Source organism: Diadema antillarum, unplaced genomic scaffold (genome assembly GCF_040938485.1).
Source record: "Diadema antillarum isolate AM-2024a unplaced genomic scaffold, OU_Dant_1.0 seq00002002_RagTag, whole genome shotgun sequence".
Lineage (NCBI taxonomy): Eukaryota > Metazoa > Echinodermata > Echinoidea > Diadematoida > Diadematidae > Diadema > Diadema antillarum.
Window position 1 is genome coordinate 104,920 of NW_027272658.1, and position 24,959 is coordinate 129,878.

Consider the following 24,959-nt stretch of genomic DNA (forward strand, 5'->3'; position numbering starts at 1 on the left):
GAAGCATTCTCCGCGCAATCCCGAGGATTAGCGTCTCCCCTACATTTTTCTTCCCGAGCATCTCGCTCCTAAGATGCTCCGGCGTCTGTTGATGAGAGCTGACGTGTAGGAGATGATGTGGTCTCAAGCTGTCGGATACCATGCAGCATTCCTGGGTCACATTTTTCATGGTAGGATGCGACAAGAAAGCATAAAACCACCCTGGTAGGTATCTCACAATCCGGTCCAGCCTGAACATTCCCCCATAGAAGGCATCCGTGTAGGTGGATTTCCGATAGCATTAACTCTTAAAGCGCCGTGCCCTGGTTTACCTTCCTTGCACGAAGAAGGTTATGCAAATAGGGGGTATGGAGAAGAGAAACCCGGGCTTTCAAGAGTACAGCGTGTTATCATTCTAGACATGTTTTTACCGGTGGCATCCCACCCCAGCGAGAGTCGGCGTATGATGAACTGCACTGACATGACACATGTGTCGTGGAAAAGACGAGTGAGACAAGCGCATTCTTCTGAGGGTGTGCGTGCAACACGGTATGAGTGACGCAGTGACATTATCTCTCACATGTGACATGGGGAGTAATGATCGTATCTTCAACCCAAGGCCGTCCAGTAATTGCTCTTCCATGTAGAGAAGATGTTGATGATAGGCAAGACAATTACTGATAGAATGGAAGTCCCAACACAATGTGATGGGTTTGTAGATAATGTGTCTTTGAGTGTGCCAGATGGCTTGGTGTCCCCGTGGTAACAGATGCAGGTATTTTTCATCGGCAGAGTCTCCCGAGGCATGGGAGAATGAGGAGATTGAGCTATGGTTGAGAACAGGGGATGCTATAGGCACTGGCTCCATGCTTATGGTAGCTATGCAGGGATAAGAGAAAAAAGGTAACAGTGAAGTTGCTCGTTGCTCGTTGCTCCCCTGCCCCCCCCCCCCCCCCCCCCCAACCCTCCCCATGATTGTATTAAGGTTGTTCCAAAGAGACAAGTGGAATGTGTGTTTGGGATGAGGGGACTAGAAGGCTGGATTAGAGGATGGTGTAAGTGTAACTTTGATGAGCTGTTGGGAGTTAGCTACCGGTTGGACAAGAGAGGCCGCATTGATGGAACAACTCCCAGTGTGAGTAGGCTTTGGTTGAAGCTGGGGTAGGGGGTGGGGATGGCTTTGCTCCGCCATTAAGATCCGAAGCCAACCTCCCTGCTCCATCAGGGGGCGTTTGGAAGGGATTTGGGTCTTTTGGCAGTGAGGCCAGCTGGTGAGGAGGGGAGCCGGAGGGGGGAGGGGTACTCGCCATATTTGGCGAGGAGTTTGCAGGAGGGAAGTCTAAGGTCACGGTTTGCTTACATGAGGTCGCATAGTCTGGAAGACTGAGGTGTTTTGGGATGAATGGAGACAGGCTGAGCCCCATCGGTAGAACAACCCTCCATCTTCCCTGGTGACATACCGTAACAAAGACTGAGTCATATTTGAGGAAACACTCAACCGTTCAAACCATCCCTTTAGCCAAATATAGGCCCTATTCAGATAAATGCACCATGTCACTTGTTTCCCTCTTCCCCTCTCACTGGAAATTTGTCATTACTTAATCTGCTATCAAGATATCTTTATACATGATGAATGAAAGAAATGATTTATTAGCAAAGAAGGTATGATTCTCTTCAACTCAAACATGACACATGAGTCACAGAGAGAGAGAGGGAGATCCAGAGATAGTGTTTTGTACGAGTGAACTTTGGAAAACGTGATGGAGAGAGAGAGAGAGTCCGAGAGTGAGCGAGAGAGGGGGATACCTCATTACGGAGATATCAATGATGTAACAATGCCATCATTCATGTCCTTTCGAGCATGAATAATCAACATTAATCAACATTCCGCACTGAAGATGCTACTTCAGAGGAGAGAGAGAGAGAAAATGCTTACGTACATGAGCGAGTGGCAGCAGCCAAGGATGGAGGGCTGTTAGCGTAGCAGCGTGCCCCGGGGGAACGGTTGTTGCCTTATCAAACTCGACTGATTCATCAGCAACCAAAGGGAGCCTTGATGTGAAGGACAACATAGGGTCAACATGACTTTGGACCTGTCTCAGCTTTCTCAATGTCTACCGTCTATCCAGTTCTCTCTCTCTCTCTCTCTCCCTGTCCCTTCTTTCTTTCTTTTTCTGTGTGTTTTTTTTCTCCTTTCTCTCTTTGCTAGCAAACCTTAATTGCTACCCTGCCGTTCGTCAAAGGGCTCCCGCTAACTTGCAGCCAAAACAATTACTGGCGTGATTCCTCGCCCAGTTTGGAGCCAGCCACAGCGGGCTAGCCAGCCCCAGACTCTGCTCTCCGACCCACGGGTCCTGCGCTTTTTCGTTCGTTCTTTCCCTCATTATTCCTTCCTTCCCCCCATCCTTACCCCCTTGCATGATATTGCCCTCATTAACATTTGCACCAGCTGCAGCTAATTCTATTATATTGCCTTGTCCCCAAATGCGTGCACAATTTGTGCACACAGGATGCACACACACGAAAGCCTCCTAAAATCCCTTGCAGAATTCTTATATATCTCTCTCTTCCTCCTCCACCTCCCCCTGCCCCGCCCCCTTTATCATTCAACTCCAAGGTTCCATATAGATCAGAATATGCTCCATACAATGTCTCCGCCGGTATGGATTTCAGATTCTTACAGCCTCTACAACTCCGCGGCAATATTAAAAAGCGCCGCCCGTGCCGCGGAGAAATAATAGTTGTGACTGGCGGAGGTCAATGCGCTGTTATGTGTCTTTGTCCTCAAAGACGATACGCGATTCGTGTGAATGCCTTAACAAGCCAGGCGTTGCGATTGTTTTTTCACCAGAGTAGGATATATTGGTCCTCCCAGCTTTGGCCCGGTACGTTATTAAGAACCCGAGCAGTCTGGCAGGCCGTGATGTCCCTTCCCTTCCCTATGTTCATATCTATAGGAGATGGCGTGTGGAAGGAGCCAAGTTGGAGGGGGGGGGGAGGGGAATGGCAATGGGGCATTGGTGGGTCCAGTAGGGAAGACTGCTTGGATATGGGAGGGGGGGGGGATTTATATATTCTTACATAACCTTCAGGCCAAATTCCTCCAAAGTGGTTTGACTCAATGCCCGGGTTTTGTTTCTTGGATGAAAGCATCAGATTTTCTTTCAAAACCAGTTTTTACGCAATACAGATTTGAGTCGGGACAGACTAGGTACGATGTATCCATCTTATCCCAGTACTTGACTGTGTGTGTAATAAACATTGCTGTAGTGCTGTTTTCAGTGGATTTTCCACCCACTCTTCTCTACTCCATCTTTCTCTGTAACATCTTACATCAAGTCACAAGTAGCCTCACTCTATCCTCTATCCATAATCATGTCCACGTCTATCTCTCTCTTTTACTTTTCTCCTCTATCTCAATTCGCCTCTCACTCAACCCCATTCATCCTAGCTCAATTGGCTTCTGCCAGGCCCTGTAAGATGTGAATGACTGGGTGCCAGAAGTACAGTAGTTGTCCCTCCCCCCCCCCCCCCCCCCCCCCCGCCACCTTCCCTGATTAACTCCTTCATTACCAGCTGGTAACCTGTTTTGAGACAATGTCACTGCCGTTGTGAAGTGTTGGAGCTTTGAGGGTTAATGTTAATGTCCCATAGTCGGCCACACCCTGACTAGGTGGTACCCCTGGCAGCACCAATCTTGACACGAGCTAGTAAGTTAGATGCAAGAGTCACCAGATACCCCTTGACCCGTTTCGATGGTCCAATTTAGATGTTTGTCTTCCTTTCTTTTCTTTTGTTTTTGTTACCTATTCTTCATAAAGAAGGGTTTTCTCATTCATTCTATATGCATCTTCTCGTGAAATATTGCGATGTAATTTCAGATATAATTCTTTTGAGGTTTAAGATGTAATAGCCGGGTGCTCATAATAATGGCAAAATGAGAAACTCAACCCACTCCTTGAAAGATATTGAGGTCATCTTCAACTGACTGTCAAAATTTTGAATTCCCTGCTGATCTAGGATGACATTTATCAAGAAAATTTAGTTTTTCTCAGCACCCTTCCCATGAAACAATGCCACCCCCCCCCCCCAAAGAAAAAAGAAAGAATGTAAAAGAAGCACACACAAGTGATTGATGTGACAATCCATGGAGACATTGTGGATATAATATGAATTTTTTCACAGCGAGTAATCTTGAATCTGGATTAATGTGGCAGCTGCAATTTATAGGCGAAATGTTCAGACATGAATTTTAAGAAATTCAGAAATGCTGATTGATGACAAAACTCTTTAGATGCCAGTTCATAATCCTGCCTTTTAAATGTGAACAGGAAGGAGAAAGAAGTTGTATCTAAGTTAATCTGTATGGATTCATTGATTCCTAAAGTTCTTGCTCAGACATGTGAGAAACTGTAGAAAATTTCTGATTTCCTGCCCTCCGGCTTTTTTTAAACTCCTGCAATAGTTTTTTTTTTCATCGAATGGGATGAGGTCTGTGAGATGGTCTTGTCATTACTCCCGACCATGTCCCATCCCATGCTCCTGTCCCTATCTCAACATATTCATCTCTCTTCCCTGTTCTAAAACTCCTCTTTCCAAGCTGATGAATTTCCACGAGTTTACTCCGCCTTACACCCCATTGTCTGGTCTCACCCCGTCCCTCATCTTCCTCCCCCACCTCCACCACTCTCCCTCAGCAATCTTACCCCCATCCTCCACCAGCCATTTCTCATCCTCTTCTTCATTTATTACCTCCCCTTCCTCTTTCTTCCTCCCCATCCTCTTTCTACCTAGCCTTCCTTTTTTCTTTCTCACCTTCTTCATCTTCTACTAGTATTTCACTTCTACCACCAAATCACTATTTCTCCCCACCTGCTGTCCTTACTGTTATTGCCCTCCTCCCTACCCCTCTCATCCAATCGTTCCTCCTCCTCCTTTTCTTTCCTCCCCCTCCTCCTCCATCCCATTCTCCTCCTCCTCCTCCCCATTCTCCTCCTACCACCATACCACCATTTCCCTCTACCTTCAGCTCCTTGCCTTTTCTATTTTTTCTCTTCCTCCACCCCTTCCTATTTCCCCCTCCCCATCCTCCTCCCACCTCATCCTCCTACCACCAGTATGCCACCCTCCTCTCTCATCACCCCACCAAGTCCCCAACTCCCCTCTTCCTCCGCACCCCCCCCCCCCCCCCCCCCTCAGTGCTCTGCACTCCTCCCCGATGAGGCAGTGAGAGTGTAAACTAGAACGTCACGGCTATTTACAATTGTCGCCTTGAATTACAGCCGGGCCTTCAGCCACTACTGAGAAGGACGGCTTGCTTGCGTGTGGTGCATACATTCCATTAGAGCCTGACATATCTCTAGTTCCGCGATGAGAGACAGCGTACTTATGAAGTGCTCAGCACGCTAAATGAAGATGATTTTTTTTTTTTGGTCTTCCCCACAGCAGTTGTAAGAAATTACAAGATAGCGCCTCATGTAAACACTCTTGTTTTTCTTAGCAGAAGTGTAGTGTCCTCCAAAAACCACAAGTGAAATTGGATAGAGGTTAGAAGGTAGAATCAGACCTTCTAGGAAATTGCAAATTATATCCATTGAGACGAGTGAAATCTTTTTTATCCCTGAAATGTGAATACGCATCCAATATGGCCTTTTTAGGTTGATGGTGATGTATTTTACCCATGCATGGAATTACATTTTTGGATATGAAAGTTGAATGCACAGTCAGACTCACTCCACTTTATCTGCAAAGAGGGATTTCCCCTGTAGTGTATGATTGGGACTCTTCAAAAATAATCACGTTTAAAAGCTTTAAAATCATTCCTACCACTACCCTAGTTACATGACTAATAGACTCTTGTGTTATTCTGCGGATTTCACTTTGGGGAGGGGGGGGGGACAATAGAAGGATGATATCCTGGAATCTGAAAAACATGGATGATCAAATAGAAGAATTTAGTCTTGTAGTTATATAGTAAGAGTTACCATCAATGGATGCTAGCTCTGCATTTATCGTGTGGTGTGGATATTGAGAAAACATCCATGGAATTTGACTGTGACGACTGACACTCCCAATTTAAAATACTTATCGCTAGATCATCACTCCAATGCTGGAGATATTTTGTGCTTGAAATATTCTTTTTTACACATACATTTGTGTCCAAAAAAAAAAAGAAAAAGAGGAGAGGAGATATTATGCAAACTGATGGGAAACATGGCAGGTAATGTCACCATCAGCTCCAGGTGATTGATCGTATTGTTTTTATAAAAACATGTCAGACTTTCAAGGTAATAGGACAAACTGTTTAATTATGTGTGAGAGAGCATCAAAGTCATCCATTCACCCTTATTTAGTGAGAGTGTTGATGATATGAGTGGTCATTTGTACATCCGATTACTGACCATAGCCGAGGAGGATGTAGAAAGAGTGTTGGTCAGTGATGAGCTGTAGCCGAGATTGACGATTCTCAGCGAAAGGCCACAGTCATTCTACCCGGTGGTCTCATAAAGAATGCTTTGCACTGCTCATATTAATGCCCTTTCCCGACGTTCATTCTCTCCACCGCTTGATTGAGATGGTTTTTATTTAAAGGCATTATCACACCCCGGCGGGCCCACAAACTGCTGTTTTATTAACGCCTCCGTAGCAAGACAAATGGAGTACCCTTGAAACGTAGTTGGAGACCTAATTAGGTCAACACACTCGCGTTTCGAACAGCATTTCCTGTCGGTTCAACCTCGACAGCGAAACCAAAGCGGAGGGATTACTGCAGTTGCAGAGGTACACTATCATGGCGATGATTAGCGCTGGGGGCAGACTCATCTATGAACACTCAATGAGCATGTGTGTGTCTGTGTGTGCGTTATCAATGATATATGCGAGGTGTGCGTATCTGCGTGAGCTGCATTAGTGTGCACCATTTTATTTTTGTTTTTGTTTTATTGCTCGGCTTGTTGTGCCATTGCGTTGTAAGATGAGATGACTGAGGTGATGTGAATTAAATGTGAGGCGAGAAAGGGGGTCAATGTCACGGACCCTACAGTAATGTCCTTCTTCCAGTATTCATTATGTGTGCCTTTGTAAATCATCAAAAGATACAGCAATCAAGTATGATGGTAGGAATCTCTTGTTGTCAAATGACTGCATGGCACCATCCAATATTCATTTAGCTATATACACAATGTTGATAATGCATGATGATTGTTTCATTATTATGTTCTGGAGTCATTTCTTCTCAACAGTCATATTCTCACCTCATATAGAGTTCAGCTAATGTTTGCTGCCATACAACATCCATATGCTAGTAACCAGTAATGAAACAAGACGACTCGGTGAGAGAGACATAATAGAGAAAAATCTCAATTTCCGATTTTCCATTAAATGAACGTGGGTAGGGATGCCTGTCTTCAAATTGAGTGCACCTGATTTGATGGGAATGTTTTTCACTCAAATGTTTTCTAGAACCAACCGATTGACTTTGACCAAGCAGTTGCACGTGTTGTATTAATCTCCTGTTTTTCTGTCTTTTTATTTTTCCTCGCCACAGGTTGAAGAGGCAGTCTTAATGTTCGACCGCACTACGAACAGGCACAGAGGTAAGTTGTGGGTTTTTTCTGTCGAGTTCTTAGATGCTAAGGGAAATAGCAAGTTCGCCCTCTGGAGACAGATGGATTGTCGGTGAAATACACGATCGTCATTATTTCTCGACAGAGCGTAGTTCTGCACACGGTGTTGTTTTTATTTTCTGCAATGTTTATGTACCTTGTAAGAAGACGCTTCTGCTGAATGCAACATGGCATGTACTGAATGCAAACAGTCTGCCTTTGGAACGATGATCCGGCTTATTTGCCTTTTGCATCGCGACCTATCGGAGAAGCTGATTGTATGGGTAGAGAGGCGTGGAGGTATGCGCACCACATCACAGCCCCCTTCTCTCAATCATCTGTGGTGTAACTCAGTCATTCAGTTTCAGAATATCTACTTCCCTTCCTCTGTGTGTCTGTGTGTGTCTATCTGTCTCCCTCTCCCCCTCTCTCTCCTTCTTTCTGTCTCTCTGCTTATCTCTCTGTCTCTCAATACATATATGTATACTTTTTCTCTATCTACATATATATTTCTCTCTCCCTCTCTCTATGTATATTTTAATTTATTCTTCGCTATCTGTCTATCAAGATGTCTATATAAAACTATATATTTCTCTCTGTCTATATCTCTCTATATATATTATATTATATATATCTTTTGCTATACTATCAGTCTGTCCAAATAAATATGTATTTTCTCTCCCTCTATCTCTTTCTCTTTCCCCCTCTCTCAATCCATATATTTCTTCTATCTGTATCTCTCTCCATCGATATATGTATGTATGTATCTATCTCTTCCTTTCTATCTGTCTTTCTCTCTCCTGTCTATCTCTTTATATATTTATATATAGTTTGCTATCTATCTATCAATCTATCAAAATATATATGTATTTTTCTCTCCATTGATGTATCTATCTATCTCTTCCTCTATATCTGTCTTTCTCTCTCCTATCTATCTCTTTATATATTTATATATAGTTTGCTATCTATCAATCTATCTAAATATATATGTATTTTTCTCTCCATTGATGTATCTATCTATCTCTTCCTCTCTATCTGTCTTTCTCTCTCCTGTCTATCTCTCTCTATATATTTATATATATATATATATATACTGTTTATATATATATATATATTGCTATCTATCTATTTCTCTCTCTATCTGTCTGTTTATCTCTTTCTCTCTCTCTCCATCTCCTTGGCTCTGTCTTCCAAGGAGGAGCTAGTTGGTTCTTGATTTATCTCTTCTTCATGTGGGAATCATGCCATCCTTCCTGTCAGCCTTGTTTCTCTCCAGCAGTCCTCACTGTCGACTCTCGCCCGAAACAAAGACATATTTTTCTGATGCTGTCATCGTTATTAATGGCACCTCTCTCTCGTTCCCCTGTTGACTGTTGAGAGGAAAAACCTGTTTCGTAAAAGTTCTCTGGGCCACACCAAGTTGATGTCGTTCTTCCTTCCCTCTTTCCTTCTGCCTGAAAAGAAATTGGTTGATGGGGGTGTGCTTGCACCCTGGATACCATGGATACGAATTTATAGTTCATCTCGGGGATGGTGTTTCAGGGACAAACCCTGCTCACAGGGCCTCATTCGAAACTGGTTGCATGGAATACTTCCGGATTTCCAAATAAGTTTTTTTTTTTTGTTCCATACAGTGATGTTAGGTTTTGGGTTGAGAAATGTATGTCAGACGGAGGAAGATGTGAGGTTAGGAGACCTTTGTGCATCATCATTTCATCTCTGACCATACAATGTGTCCTTCCTGTATAACTTAAAGAGCAGAGGGGCTATTCCACCATTATTTCATCCTCATAAAACTCTGCATTTTGAGCCCCTTCAAGCGTAGTTCCCCCCATGATCAAGTTTTGATGATTAGAGTGAAACAGACTTGTAGAAACTTCATCATGATCTGAAGCAAATCATGTCGTGGTGTCATTGAATATCCTTTAGTTTCATCCCATCACCCTAGCAATGAATACAGAGATAAAGAACCACAAAACATCAGCACTTTTTGTCAGCAATACATCAGCAAAGTATTTTCAGCATTAAGCTCACTTTATAAACTGAAGATGATGTCTTGTGTTGTAGATACATCTCCTGTTTACTATTGCTTCATAGTAAGACATGCACACAAGAGGTATTAGAGATTGTTATTTCCGGGGGGGGGGGGGGGGGGGGGGGGGGGGGATGGATTAACTCTCAGAAGCATCGGCTTAGAATCCCATTGGCATTGTATGTAAACATGTTGGCCCCCGGGACAAAATGAATTGAACATTTCCAACATATTATTTATGTGTAAGAAAGTATAGGTGAATTCGGGGGACATTTTTTTTTTTCATTTTGTAATGACTCTAAAGACCAGGCTTTGTGTTATAATCAAAGATTCATAAGGCTACCCTGGAGCCAGCTGTTCTCTGCCAATAATATTTCAGTGAAGTCAGAAATATCGATACTTTTGATCTGTGCATATTTTAGTCTGCAGCGGTAGGCTCGATTGATAACTGACAACGTACAAATGTGGTACTGAGTACCCTCCTACCCCAGTCTCTGAATTGCCAACATAATTCAGCATATTTACTGTCAATTATGACATAATCAGTTCTCAGCAGAGGTATTAAGACCAATCAAAACTCTTGACCAGGGGTACTACATAGACAGGTCCAGTGCTTGCCCAGGTGGTAGCTAGGCAACCGCAATTTTGCCGATGAGCTGATTCCAAGGCTAATTAGGGAGCACTCAAATGCAAGCGGTGAATTCCAGGTGAGGACGCCAAATCCAAAGATGACCATCGAAGGAGCAGATAATTAAGATAATTAAGATAATAACACATCTCCCCAGTGCACATGCTTGCTTTCACCTTCAGTATCTTTTGTATTAGTATTCTTAAAGCCACTATTTAACATTTGCAGATGAAAAAAAAAAACCCAGCTTTAGTGCTCCAAAATAGTTCCAAAATCTGAGTTAGGGAAAAAAATGTTTAAGAATGTAAATTAGTATAATCAGTGTCAAGTATTTTTAAATATACAAAATGTGAACAATGGTTTTATTCTAAGAATTTCCAGAATAAACCATCTACAGTTATGGTTTATTGAGAAAATTAGTGATATCTCCTTATATTTGTGGGTTTATTGGAAATTTGTATATGGTAGGATGTTTTGTAATAAAACTTAACTATATATATATATATATATGCATCAAATGAGATAGCTCAAGCATTTTTTTAATCACTGCTCTCAATGGTAAGCAGTGGCTTTAAAGCTTGAAGATTATATCAGAAGCGAAGATCTGTGTTCTCTTCAACTTATCTGACTGGATGTCATCGTGTGTATCTAAAATGAGCTCCCTTTTTCTCCGCTTGGTTGTGTCATTGGTTCATCGTTGCATACAAAGCGGCAGTTTTTTTGTTTTTTTATTTTTTTGCCGATCGGCAATTTAGTAAGACTTCAAATCGAGCGGTTGTCATATAAGCAGAGTGCTAGCTTTGTGGAGAGTTTCCCTTCGATCGTCCACGACTGACGATACCACAAATCACGTTCGCAACCATTCATTTCTCATTATCTCCGATCTGAAGGCTTGAGGCGTGACACTTAAAATAGCATGAATGGAAAAAAGCCAGTGAGGGAACATTGATTTTTTTTTTCTCTCTCCCAATGACAGTCTTATCAAACCTAAACAACTACCTCGTGATATGGGTAATTTACAATGGGTGATGGGAACAGCGCATCCAAATATAGATCTGATAAGTTCGAACATGAAAACAAACCAAAAGGAGGCACATTAGACAGAGCCTTTTAGATAAGAACTGAAGATACTCGGGGAGAGAGCTCAAGAGGGAAAATGTGTCATGTTCTAAGCCGTCTTGTCTTACCATCCATGGAAGCTACTGGAGATACAAAACTCATTTACTGATCCCTTCTGAAAAAGATAACAGTGAGAGAAATGTCTATATATTTCACGAAACAGATGAAATGGAAGAAAAACCTTTGTTCCTGTTTGTGCCTAAAACTGTAAATCCTTCCCCTTGAACGAGATGCAGACCAGAAGAGATAAACTAAATTGGTTTTGGGACTGCATCATAAGATGCAATCCCATAGGTTCTGTTATGTTGTCTACTGCATGTTAGTTGCCATGGTTACAGGAGGAAGTGTGGCCAGGAGAGTTAGAGAGAGAAAGAGAAGAAATAATAGGGAGGATAAAAAAAACATTAGTTAATCACATATTGTCAGTGGAACTCAATCTTTAAATGCACTCTAATTTGGCCCAGAAAATGGTGAATCAAACTCGTTGTCCCTGGTTGGGATGAATGTATGCGGTTCAAGCGTTATAACCGCGAAGGCTGCTATCGCAGGCTTAATTTCGCTGATGGGCCATTTTCAATCATCATGTCAGTGGTAGAATACAGGATTGATTGCAAGGCAGCAACATTGACATGGCATCTGTTCATGAAGAAGAAAAAAAAAACGGAATTATCCTTTCCATTTTTTATATACTGTGCAATGATTGACTTGAAAATCCACTGTGCACAGTTAGTAATTTTGACGTATTTGGAACAGCAGAAAAAAGTCATCATTTTATAAAGCATCAACAACCACTAGAACAAAATTAATAAACGATTCTTCATCTCAATCATATAAGTAGAACTTTTTTCCTCTCTTGTACCTCCACAAGGTTGATTCAAATAGCCTTGGGAAAGATGTTCAATGTCTATTTTTCATGTGACGAGTTCAGGGAGCCTTTTTGCATTGACTTGCATCATGGAGAGGTGTACATGAGTGTGAACGGTCTGCTGTTGGCATGAGGGAGCGCCAGCATTGTGTCTTCCACTTTGCCCGTTGCCGGGAGTGGCCAACTTCATCACCGGGTAAAGGGGGCCACTCTCTCTTCATTCATCTCCCCTTTGGAAGTAAGAGATGGAAGAGGGGCAGGGGGAGAGAGGAGCAGAGAGAGATGGGTGGATGGTATTAACAGTGAATATGATGAATAGCAGGGGGGGGGGGAGGGAGGGAATGGGGGAAGAAGAGTGGGGTGAGGGAAGAGAATAGTACCAGCAGTCTCTACGTGGCTTTCCCCCAGGAGAAGCAATTAAATTTGCTTCTGAAGCTAACTCCTGCCTCCAGCCTTTTCGCTCACTCTAAGCCCTCTATTTCTCCCCGTCACCATGGCGATACAATTGTCATGTCACTGCCATATTCTCTTCCTCCAGCACTCGCTCTATCTCCCAGTCTCTCCTCCCAGTCTTTCATTCACCTCTTCTGATTTTTCTCTTTCTCTTTCACTTTATATATCTCTCTCTTTCTATCACTCCATCTCTCCTTATATCCATCTCTTTCTCTCTCTCTGGCACTTGATCACTGTCTTCTCTTTTTATCCACCTTCCGTCACATCCATCCAGCCAATGCCAGTCAATGTAAACATTCCTTTCTGGCGAATTAAAGACCGATGCCAGCTCGCCAGACAAATTCTGGAAATTAGGAGTCAGCGTCTTCCAGTGAGGTGTCATACTGTTTGCTCCCTTCCCCTCCACTGCCCCCCTCCCCACTCCCCAACTAGAATTCAAATCACCCTGTCATAGGTCTTTCCAACTCTCATCCACCAAACATTGCCATCTAGAGTATGACAGATTAGAAAAGATTTGATGAAAGTGCAGTGGTTCCTACCTCATTTAAGATTTTTCTCCTTTTTTTTGGAAGTGGGTAGGGGAATGCTGCAGGAGGGGATGTTGATACATCATGTGGGAATAAACCTTTCCAGCGTTAAACCCACAAGGTATCCCACATAGCATTTCACCATCTGTTTCATCGGGTAGGTAAGCCCCCGTTTAAAAAGATGATCAAGCGATGATGTATGAAATCAATTTTAATGTTCTTTGTTGCCAAACTTGATCAGAGCATTGTGGACCTGCACCCCAGAGGTCCTGCCTTTAAGAACAGGTGTCCCAGAGCCCCAGGTGCCAGCACATTTCCTTTCATGTGCGGTTGGTTGTTTGATGGATCCCTCATTCTGCACATGCTTCCCAGGCACGTAGCGAGGCTTGCCGGAATTCGGTGTCAAAGTCTACAAGAGGGAGGGCTGACGTCTCTCTCTCGGTTTCGGGAATGAAATCAGAAGTTGACTGCACCAAGAAAAAAAAAACAAAAAAGGCAAAGGAATTTGCATGAGCCAAACTTTCCCTTTCACCCACTGCTCGCTTTTAGAGTTAGAATCATTGAGCACAAGTTTTCCACAGAATGTGAGCCAATTAGAAATGCGACATCATTTCACAGTGATGGCGATGATGATAATGATGATGGTGATGTTGGTGGTGGTGGTGGTAGTGATGATGATGGTGATGCTGATTGTGATGATGATGATTATGACGATGATGGTGATGGTGGTGATGGTAATGATGATGGTGTTGATTGTGATGATGATGATGGTGATAATGATGATGATGATGTTGGTTGTGATGATGATAATGATGATGATGATGGTGGTGATGGTAAAGATGATGATGGTGTTGATTGTGATGATGATGATGATGGTATTGATTATGATGATGGTGATGATGGTAATGGTGATTGTGATGTTGATTGTAATGATGATGATGGTGATGATGACGATGATGATGATCATGATGATGAAGATAACTCAGCATGGAAAAAGCAGGTAGTAGAGAGGATGCTATCAAAGGTGTTATTGGACCAGAGTAACTCGACACAATCTGAAGACATTAGATGTGTAGCAGATGTCAACATTTTTATTTGTGTGTGTGTGTTTGTGTGTGTGTGTGTGTGTGAGAAATAAGGGCTTCTACACCAGAAATATGTTCACATATTTTTTAACATTCTGCCCATTTAACATTAACATGTCTGTTTAGTTTGGTAGACCCAATGTAGTTTATACAAACTAAGAAAGCAACCGTACTGCTTCTTTAAACATATGCAAAGAGGCATCAATAGTGCCACAGTGACTATTGTTGTAAGTGATAGAACGCAGTCACAGTAGAGTGAAGGCATTTTGGGGTTTTTTTTGGGGGGGGGGTGGGGGTGGGAGGGCTTGAGAATGGTGCTCCACTCTAAGTGATGGAGCTGTGTTGTAACATGTAAATCCATCTTCTTTCCCTGTCCTTCTACCTCAACTGCCCTCCCTCTTCTCCTCCTGCTGTCAAGTCTGGCATCTTATTGAATTCCCTCCATCTTAATCTACTCCTGTTGTCATTCTTCTTAAACTCTCCTCTTTCTCTCGCTCACTTTGCTCTGCTCCAGCCTCCTCCTCCTCCTCCTCCTCCTCCTCATCCTCATCCACCTCCTCCATCCTTTTTCATCTCTGCTCCCGCAAGTTTCCAAATTCCGTGGATCGACGACTCGCGTGATGCATGCGATGCGAGATGGCAAGGGTTAGATTTTACTTTCAAGTTGCCAAAATTGCGCAATTCACACATCGACTGTTAGACGAGGAAGTCCACTTTTGGAAGTACCCGATACTTGTCTTTCTCAAAAGAACATTTGATTTGAAGAGATTTTTAGACATCATTCAAAACTATTTTGGTTGTCGTTCCGAGTGTTCCACTTGTGCAATTATCATATTCACTTCTGTTCTTGATTGTAACTCACCACATGTCACAATTTCACACCGCGTGTTAGACAAGGAAGTCCATTTTTGGAAGTACTTGTTTTTCTCAAATGAACGTTATAGAATGATTTTAAGAGACATCCTTTTAAACATCATTCCAGACTATTTTGGTTGTCACACCAAGTGTTCCACTTGTGCAATTATCATATTCACTTCTGCCCATGATTATAACTCACCACATGTCACTATTCACACACTGCCTGTTAGACGAGGAAGTCCACTTTTGGAAGTACTTGTTTTTTCACAAATAAACATTAAAGAGTGATTTTAAGTGACATCCTTTGAAACATCATTTCAGACTAGTTTGGTTGTCACAGCAAGTGTTCCACTTGTGCAATTATCATATTCACTTCTGTCCATGATTATATCCCACCATTTCTCTCTGAATCTGTCCGTCTGTGTTCGTCTGCCTCCCCTGACTGTAGCTGCCATGAGTTTTTTGACATTCCTGCAACAAGAACAACCAGATATGAATGCCAAAGGACTCGTATGAAAGAAAATATTTTATTCTTCTGGAGGAAATGCTAACAATGCATAACACAATATGTAATGGCATAATGCAGCATCAAACTGCAGAAACATGGATTCTGAGAATGAATGAGTTAAAGGACTGCCTCACACCCTTTGGTGTAGCACTGCAGTGGGCAGGCCAGCCGTGTTGCCCGAGAGGCGCGTTCCTTTGTCGGCACCCCCGTCACTCCCCACAAACAATGGGAAAGTTTGGGCGAGGGCGATATGAAATGATTTGACCCCGGCGCTGCGTAAAGACTTGCCCGTGGTGCTTATATAATTGGATAGCTAGAGGAGGACTTGAAATATTATTGATCAAATCTTACTGCTTTGGCAAAGCAAAACCAATCATTTCATTTCTCTCTCTCGTTCTCTCTCTCTCTCGCCCTCCTCCTTCTTCTTTTCCATCCGTCTTCCTGTATACACTGAGCAGCAGTACAGTGAGCGACAGAAATATGAGCTGGTGTCCACAAAAATGCCATAATGGGTGGGAACAAACACACAAGAGTTGAGAATATTGCTCTCTGAGTTTGATTCATGTTGTCAATGATCGCTTATGAAGTCGGTTATGGGCTTTCAATTTCATATCTGAAATGGCTCCATTATGATTGCTGCTGTACATAGACAAAGTGTGTGTCGTTTTTCTGTACAGTCCTATTTCCTGCTATATTCATCTTTCTATAATTTGCTCTTTTCGCCACAGCTCAGGGCAATTTTGATAGGAATTCTTGGCTGCAAGGAAAGAGCAGCAGGTACAGGAATGCGACATTTTTGGACAGTTTTTCCTGTGACAGCTGATCATATGATTACTAGACTAGCATGATTTTATTTCAACTGATTGACAATGCCCTTCATCAATGTGAATAAGCACTGATTATTCAGTGTTTTAGTAGTAGCCATTGTAGAAAAATCATGGGCATACATACTTGGGTTGGATTCGAACTGTTGATATCCTAATTCCTGTACATGCATCATATCCACTAGACTATCGAGTTTCCATTTAACAGTCAGTGCTGATTCGAATCCTTATGGCACAGTTTTTTGTTGTGTGTTCTCTGTGTGTTGGCGGATGTGTGTGTGAGTTCCAGACATTTTAGATAACATCTTTAAAGCTGTAGACTTTGGGGTTTTTGGTTTTCTTTTGCCCCAACACTCTCTGACAACTTTTTGGGAGAGGTCTGGGACTACATTGTGAAGAATGTTTCCCGACCATCAACACGTTTCATTTATAGGCAACCAGGACAAATTCCATGCATTGTTCCACTGTGTGTCGTGCCATGCATCAGCTGCGACCCAGAACACTTTTGAGCTGTTTGTGTACAAGATCTTTTGAGATGGCGCCCTCTGGGCTCCAAACTGACAATATCACTGATGAGGAGGCATTCCTCACTCGGGCTGATGTCAGGCTGTGACACGATTTTGACGACGACAGCAATGCATTCCGCACGAACGAAATGAGCTTACCGATTGGCTTTTCATGTGATTAGCTCAGAGCGTTGGCTGCAGGGATACCTCTCGCCCACCCCTCCCGAGCACCCCCCCCCAACACCCCTACACCCCCATCACCACCACCACCACCACCACCACCATCTCCATCACTCTTGCGTCGAGTTAGCCGAAAAAGAAAATGGGGATTATTGAAATATGAGTCATGCAAATAATCATATGCATTAATATCTAACCAGCTCATGATGCGTATCCTATTAGGCCAATTAATTTACCGAGGTAGGAGCACGCTCAAACGTAGACCAGCAAATGTACTGCTCTTCTCTCTCCCTCTCTCTCATTTTCTCTCCTCTCTATCTCTCTTTTTTCCCAGACTTGGCAGAGCTTTTTGCTACTAATGAAATAAGAGAGCCTAATATACCAGCTGTAAAAAGAGAACATGGAACTTGTTGAGATGATCCCTTCTATTCCCCTGACGGTCTTTACCTTTTTTCACAGGGGTTCCAGCAGAATTTAGAAATAATGAGTGTCAAAATTCATAAAATTCTTCCGTCAAGTTGGGGTTTTTTCGCAACGGATTAAAAAAAATTTTACGTCGATGTAGGGCAATTGTTAACAAGTTACAGTAAGGAATGTCTTTGTGGTGTTTCAGACCTAAAAAAAACCCCAACAAAACTTGTATATACTCCTGCCTTAAAAGATATGTTTCATGCTCAGTCAGTTATTTTTGTAAATCTGGAAGCAAAGTAGACTAGCATTCCTACCAAATAGAGTGTTTAAATCACACTTTTTGCCAATCTGTTTCAGAAACATGATTGTTTGTAAGTCTGAAACTCTTTAATATGCAACAGCAGAATTGAAATAAAAAGGCCAAAGGAGTCAAAATTCATCATATATGTATATATATATATATATATATTTGTGTTCCTGTAATTTCTTTGAAATCTCATGTTCTGTAAAATATGTTATCCACTTGTAAAAATGTCCTGTAGATTGTTAATGTTACTGGTATTCAAAGTATTGAATATATTCTGCCACTGCCTCAAGGTCGAAGCATTGTGTCGTTGGTTTTGTTTTCACTTCCACCTATATTTCTCATAGGTTAAATCAGTGCATTAATTTATCTTGAAGGAAAATAGCATTGTAGGAGCAATGCTCGCCATAAATCGGGGAATCTCTTTCTGGCACTGGTTCTTCCGCTCTCCCATGTCGATGCAAAGCTGTTTCGCTCCTTGCGACTTTGATAAAAACGGTCAGCAGTGTACGAAAACATCAGCGTAATTGTAACTAAGTGTATCCCCTAATCACCTTGGAAGAAGACGGAATGCCGAGATCACGAAAGAGGCGACTCGTGTCACACAGAGCGACGTGGCATTTATTCCATCCCGCAATTGCAGTCTCTCTGTTGCCATGGCGACTAACCAGTTCCCGGTAGTCCTGAATCTGTGAAGGATATCAATCATTTTTTCCCCCGTTTGCTCCTCCGGGAGAGATTTCTCCGGTAATGGATCGGTGTAGACAGCATCGTGTGATTACAAATGGCGCTCCCACTCGGCTGTGCGTTGGAATCGTTTCTATGCGCACTCTCCCAAATGACTTCCGAATATACCCTGCTGCGGCCACGTGTGCCGTGTCCTCTCTGCTCGTAGCGTAAATAGTGTAATAGCGGGAGGGAGAGATAGAAAGCAAAAGAGGGCACACTTTTGGATCATGGCGCATGCAGAACTCGAAACATTCGAGATGATTGCTGAAGTGTCTCTGTCTCTAGAGTGAATGCAGGATCACTGGGGTTAAAGGTCATCAACAGATGTGAGGAAAATGCTTTGCATTGTTTACACGTGTGTATAGAGAGCATAGCATGATTCTTTTGTGCTCGCTGTTATTCTAATGAGCATAAAATTATGCATGGAAAAGTGTTCAAAATGGGAAATTGTTAAAAAATCTGTCACAAGATGTAGTTGAGCTGTAAATACCACTTCAGATAGGTAGGGAATGGACAGTGGATAGCATTTTGGCAGGATGGATAGGGAGATTACATTTCTCCCTCCATGATGTGTGCCAATAGCTCCCTCTACTGACCCGTCAATGGACAGGGCGACAGTGCCCAGCCGTGGGTGCTCACATCCCGCTCACAACACCTGCTGCAAAGATCACCGTGTCAACGACAAAAACCAACTAATATTTCTCGCAACGTGAGCACACCGGCCCCAGAGGGCTTTTTAATTTCATAAATTCGGAAATGACACAAGTGCCAGTCTTCTTCTTCTTTTTTTTTTTTTAGACAAAAGCGTGGCGCAAAGAGCAAAAACACCGCATGCCTGTTGGTATGCCCGTCCCTCTTTGTTTTCTCCGTGCTGTTTGGATGTTCTGAAACTGTACCGGAGGAGGGAATGGATGAATGGAGTTTGGTGACGGGATGGAAAGGGGACAGTTGTCTTTTCCTCGTCGTGCCTTCCGGTTGATTAATAGGATGAGATTTGATCATGTGACGACATCGGGCGGGAGATCCTCGGGCTGTGGTGCGGTGTGCATGACAGCGGGAATTGGTTATCAGCGGTAAATGAAGATGAGGGAATTGGGGTGGGGCATTGATCAAACGGAGAGATGAATTGGTGAAGGACATTAAAGCGGGACAAAAGTGCTATGAATGGGGACAGAGTCACAAGGAAGGGGAACGGCAGCACATGGTAGAAGGACATTAACATAGGGTCGGGGGACAGAGGCATAGGGTAGGGGTACAGAGGTATTGGGTGGGGGACAGAGGCAAAAGGTAGGGGGACAGAGACTTATTGTAGATGAGTGTGCAGACACATAAGGTAGGGGGACAGAGGCATGGGGCTATGAGGACATTGATATATGGTACGGGGACAGGAACATTAATGTAGGGGGACTGAGGTACATGGAAGAGGGGTATAAACATAGGGTAGGGGGACTTAGGCACTGGACAGGGGAAGAGAAGCATATTCTAGATGAATGTAGACACTAAGGGTGTAGGGACAGCGGCATGATATAAGAGAACAGTAGCACATGGCTGGGGGACAAAAGCATAGGACAGAGGACAGAAGGACAGAGGTATACAGGCATAAAAGGCATACAGTAGTGGGACTAAGGCACATGGTATTGGACAGAGAGGTTGTGTAGGGTGGATGGAAGGACATGGTTGAGGAATTATGTGACATGTGAAAGGAACAGAGTCATGGGGCATTATGACAGTGGCATATGAAGGTGCAAACCCCTGTGTTTGGAATTGTGTAACATTGGACAAGCAGTCACTATATGCAATACAAACTAATGAAGAATTGGACAGGCAGAATGGACACTCTCGTAAATTTGTCTGAATATCAAGGTATACTGTCTATCATATGATACGATCTTTCCAAGGAAGTTTGTCGTTGTAATCTGGGGCGGGGATGCATTCTTCCTGTGTAATTTCGCGCCATTAACCTTTCTCCAGAAATGTCACGCATCATCCGCAGAGCTGGGGCTTGTGTGATGAGATCGGCCGGAGGCAGTCTGTGGGGCGGGCTGCGCTCAGGCCAGAAACGTTCTTATTAATGGCACACTTGCGTGATTGCTAAACATGCTCTTCCTGTGAACACACTCGTTTCCGTGGAGACCATGTGTATCAGATGCTAAATTGCTGCAAGTCCGGAATGTCGCAGCTGATGGCAGCCATCGAAGGAGAGAGAGATAGGGAGAGGGGATTAGGGCTGCCTTGTTGTTAGTTGCTCGGCGACGGGAGCGCATCATTTTACGGTGACTGCCTTGGAAGAGCCCCACCCCATCCCCAAGGAAAGGAGGATGAAAGGGGAAGGGTTGGAGGACTGGGGTGCAGTGTTGGTTGATCCCTTTAAGATGAAGTTCATGCTATGTGCTAATCATGTCATCACCAATGAGATGTTTGCTGGCTGCTCCTTCTGCCTTGTTAGGCAACTGGGACGTGCTGGGGTTCTTGACCTGGGAACCCCTCATATTTTTTCTTTTTTGTTTGCTTTCGTTCGGCAGGGCATCCCGCTCGCCCATATCAAGGTGAGCCAGTTTCCACGCTCTGCCGAGCAGAAAAGATTGCAGCATTTGATGCCCAAATGGCTCCGTGGCACAGTTTTCCATCTCCCTCTCTCTATCTATCTCCAATCTCTCTGTCTCTCATTCTCTCTTCCACTTTCTATGTTCTTCCTCCCGATTGACCTCGCTGAGATTGGGGAGGATGTTGGGGACGATGAGGGAGTTGGAGGAAGGAAGAACCCTCCGAGTTGAAGAGAATTTGGGTATGGAGCGTGAGACCTGCATCTGTCAAAACATGTAGCTCATCCCCTCCCGGGTGGTATATCTCAGGCGGGGCAAAAGGGGGGTGGGGTGCCTCCTAAAAATGAGGGTAATCCGTGTCAACTATCCATCCATCTCTTTGCTTAATATACTCCAAGTGATGTTCTCCTTGGTGTCGTCCCTCAAATCCGCTCTCCCATCCCTCCTACGTAATCTCTGCTTCCACTCACCTCCAGAAGATTTGAGGAATGTCTTTGAGATGGAAAGAATCATGCACCTGCAAAAGTCACATCCACTGCAGACCGCTTCGTCCTCTGGTTTCCACGAGTCCGCCTTTGCTGAAATCAATGCCCCCACTAGGGGCTAATTAGGCCTTTTTGTGCCATTGCCGTCACAACCCGTGTCCCACCGAGGGGCCTTAAATCAATGCTTTTTCACAGGTCAGCGAGCCGGCCCGCCGATAATTAGCACCCTACCCACACTGCACCCAGCCGTTCGTTGCCCTGGCATGACCGGCTAACAAAGTGCATGCGACCGCTTTTCGCTAATGCTATGCGCAGACGTAGCAGCCTTTGCGAGTGAGTGTATTCTGGTTAAAAAGGGTATCAGCAGTGTATAAAGCATGACAGTGTAAGTAGCTCATTTATCATAACAGCATTGAAGTGCCATCAACAGGATGTATCTTCATGCTGACAAATTATGTTGCCATGGCAACTGGTATCAGTCGATGGAGGAAACATGCATATGAGTGTAAATGAAGAGAACCGTTATACACCCAGAGATTTGAAATTGATAAAACAAACCAGGATATGTGCTGATGTTTTGACGTAAGAGTTTTGACTAGTCCTTGAGCATAATGGTATGGAGCAAACGTGTAGGTGTATGTATTGACCTGGAGCAAGGCATTATACATGGCACGTTTTGACGATGTGAACATAGCAGGTGGATTGTTTCAGATCTTACCTAGATGGTGCATTCACACATGACTAGTCAGACGTGAACATCATGCTTTTGCCAGGCCATGCAGGGGAAGATTGATGGTGCAGAGGCAGTTTGGAAAGAAGTGAAAGCATTGCGTGTTGTGCCCAGTGTGAACATGACCAACCAAGTGTTTCAGATCTAACCAAGATGGTGTGTTAACGCTTGACTAGTTCAGCATGACATGAACATCATCACATTGTGACGGGCCATGTGTGGGGAGCAGGAGGAGCTAGAGAAGGCAAAGATATGGTTGATGGCAAGATTTTAGACACACCCAAGTGTTCCAAAGCTAAGAGTAATAGTGTGCTCACACATGAGCCAAATACTTGGCTTGCTTTTCATAGGAGGGTTGGGGGGGGGGAGGGAATGTAAGTGGTTTTATGATAGGATTGTGAGTAGATACAAAAATTGGCAGGCTCTATTTTGCTCATAGTGATAAAGCTCTACCGCAAATCTTTTTATAGAAGGTAATGCTCCCCAGTAGGGCAAAGTGCATCTCTGAAGGTGGCAGATGTTTCCTTCTTCTCTCTCTCTCTCTCTCTATCCCCCTCTCTCTCTCGTTCTCTCTTCTACTGACCACTCCTTTCCTTGTGAGTATCCTCTTCTTGCGCTGGGTCAATTGCATGCAAATAAGTGATAAACAATTGTGAATGTCAGTAAGGAGTGCGTCGCAGCCTGGCATGCAAGAATTGAAAGATACATAGCGTGGATGTGCGGTGTGGAAGATTGTATTTTGTCCCCTTTTCTTTCTGTTTTGGCGTAGGTGAGCATGCCATCTCTCATACCTCCATCCCAAACCCAGGGCCCCTAGCACCTATTCCTGTCGCGAAATTAAATTTCTGTCGCTGGGAATTGCTGAGGTGTCCCGAACGTGGATTTAGTGGTTGCTAGGCATGTGGGGGTCTCCTTCTTATCACCTCTCGAGAATCCCTGAAGAGTCGTGGACGACCCGTCCCTATCCTCTTCGTTTCGCATCTTGTCCTTGTTAGACTCTCCCGTCTCCGCTCTCCATGACAACTTAACTGTTAATCCTGTGAGTGCGATTTGCGGGATGAATCCGATGGGCACCGCGAAAGGAAAATTGCCATGTGATAAGTGCCCTTAGTGTGGTGGGTAGATTTGAACGTTGGGGCCATGTTGCAACCCCTTCCCATTTTTTTTCTCTTTTTTTAGCTAGACCCCTCTTTATTTGTGTATTTTTTATGTTCCTCCTTTATGACTCTGGTCTTACCTGTGTTGTGCCCCCAGCTCTAAGCTTCCTATCCCCCATGAGGGCGAATTCCCAATGCATGGCCTGGTTTCAGCCACCAGCGCAGAATTGCTCCAATTTCATCGCCCTTTGGACAAAATGAAAATCCTTCGTGTGTCTCACTCTCTCACTCACATGCCTTCTCTTCCTCCTTCTCGTTCTCTCTCTCTCTCTCTCTCTCTCTCTATCTATCTATCTGTCATACTCTCTCTTTCTCTACCGTCAACCATCTTTCTCCATCTATCTTTTCATCTTTTTATACCTGTTTCATCTCTCTTTCCCTGTCTCTTTTTCTTAGTTTTTAAATATCAATTCTTGTTACTCTATTCTTGCCATTCTAGCCAAAAATCTATTGAACATTGGAAGGTAACTATACCAGAAGAACATGATGTATTTCATCAGAGGGTTGCAAATTTGTACGCACCCCCCCCCCCCCAAAAAAAGGGGGTATCATTAGATAGTACCATTCTTATGTTTCTAGTATCATTTATTGAAGTTGTATCATATCTTTGGACCATGATTTCAGATGATTCTTTGATGTTGGTTGCCATGGCGGCAATATGCATGACAGGTGTTTTTCTCACTGGACGATCTTCACTCAGTAGGTTAACATCTACCTGAGATCACAGAGCTGCCTCAGCTCATGATGATTCTCTCACTGTGAACAATGGTTACTCTTGTCACTGTTCATCTTCTGTCTCATCAACCCTTCTCTCATTCTCCATCTTCTCCTCATCTTCCTCCTCTGCCTCCTCCTCCTTCATCATTCATTCTATCTCATACTGTTCATCTAGCTCCACTTTCTATTCTTTCACTCCACATTCTTCCTATTCTAACCCCCTTTCTACATTCGCTTAATCTCTCTTCAGCTTTCATAATTTCTGTCTCATCAACATCCACTGCCTCCTCTTTCTCCTCCGTTTCCTCTGCACCTGCTTTTCTTCCCCTTCCCTCTTCCTCTTCTTCCTCCTCCTTGTCACCTTTCCCCTTGTCACCTTCCCCCATCTCCTTCTCCCTTCTTTCTCTCTCTGGCCTACGAGCCTCCTGGCTACTCTAAAATGCTCCTTCAACGACGGGATGAAATATTGAATTTAAGCACTGTGATTAAAGACTGGTCTAATGGAGAAGAAGGGACTGTGATGTGCAACACATTATCAATCTTTCACATGTTCTGTGCCCGTCTGCCGTAGATGAAGGAACTTTTTAAACAAGCTTCTTCAATGACTCGCTGTTTAATTCATAGGCAGCCAACAGGAGGGCAGGGAGTGTAAGCACGTTTTCATTCTTTTCCACGTGGTACTCGGAATAGTGCAAGCCAATTATTACATTATAAT

At 43.6% G+C, this 24,959-nt stretch overlaps 1 protein-coding gene across 1 annotated transcript in view; it reads left to right on the top strand.

Annotated features, from left to right (window-relative positions):
* Positions 1–24,959, top strand: part of LOC139713551 (uncharacterized) — a 146,936-nt gene that overhangs the window by 66,177 nt on the left and 55,800 nt on the right. Inside the window, exon 2 of the mRNA XM_071625274.1 lies at positions 7,526–7,574. Coding sequence (XP_071481375.1) covers positions 7,544–7,574 — 31 coding nt within the window. The 5' untranslated portion in view covers positions 7,526–7,543. The remainder of the gene's footprint in view (positions 1–7,525; positions 7,575–24,959) is intronic.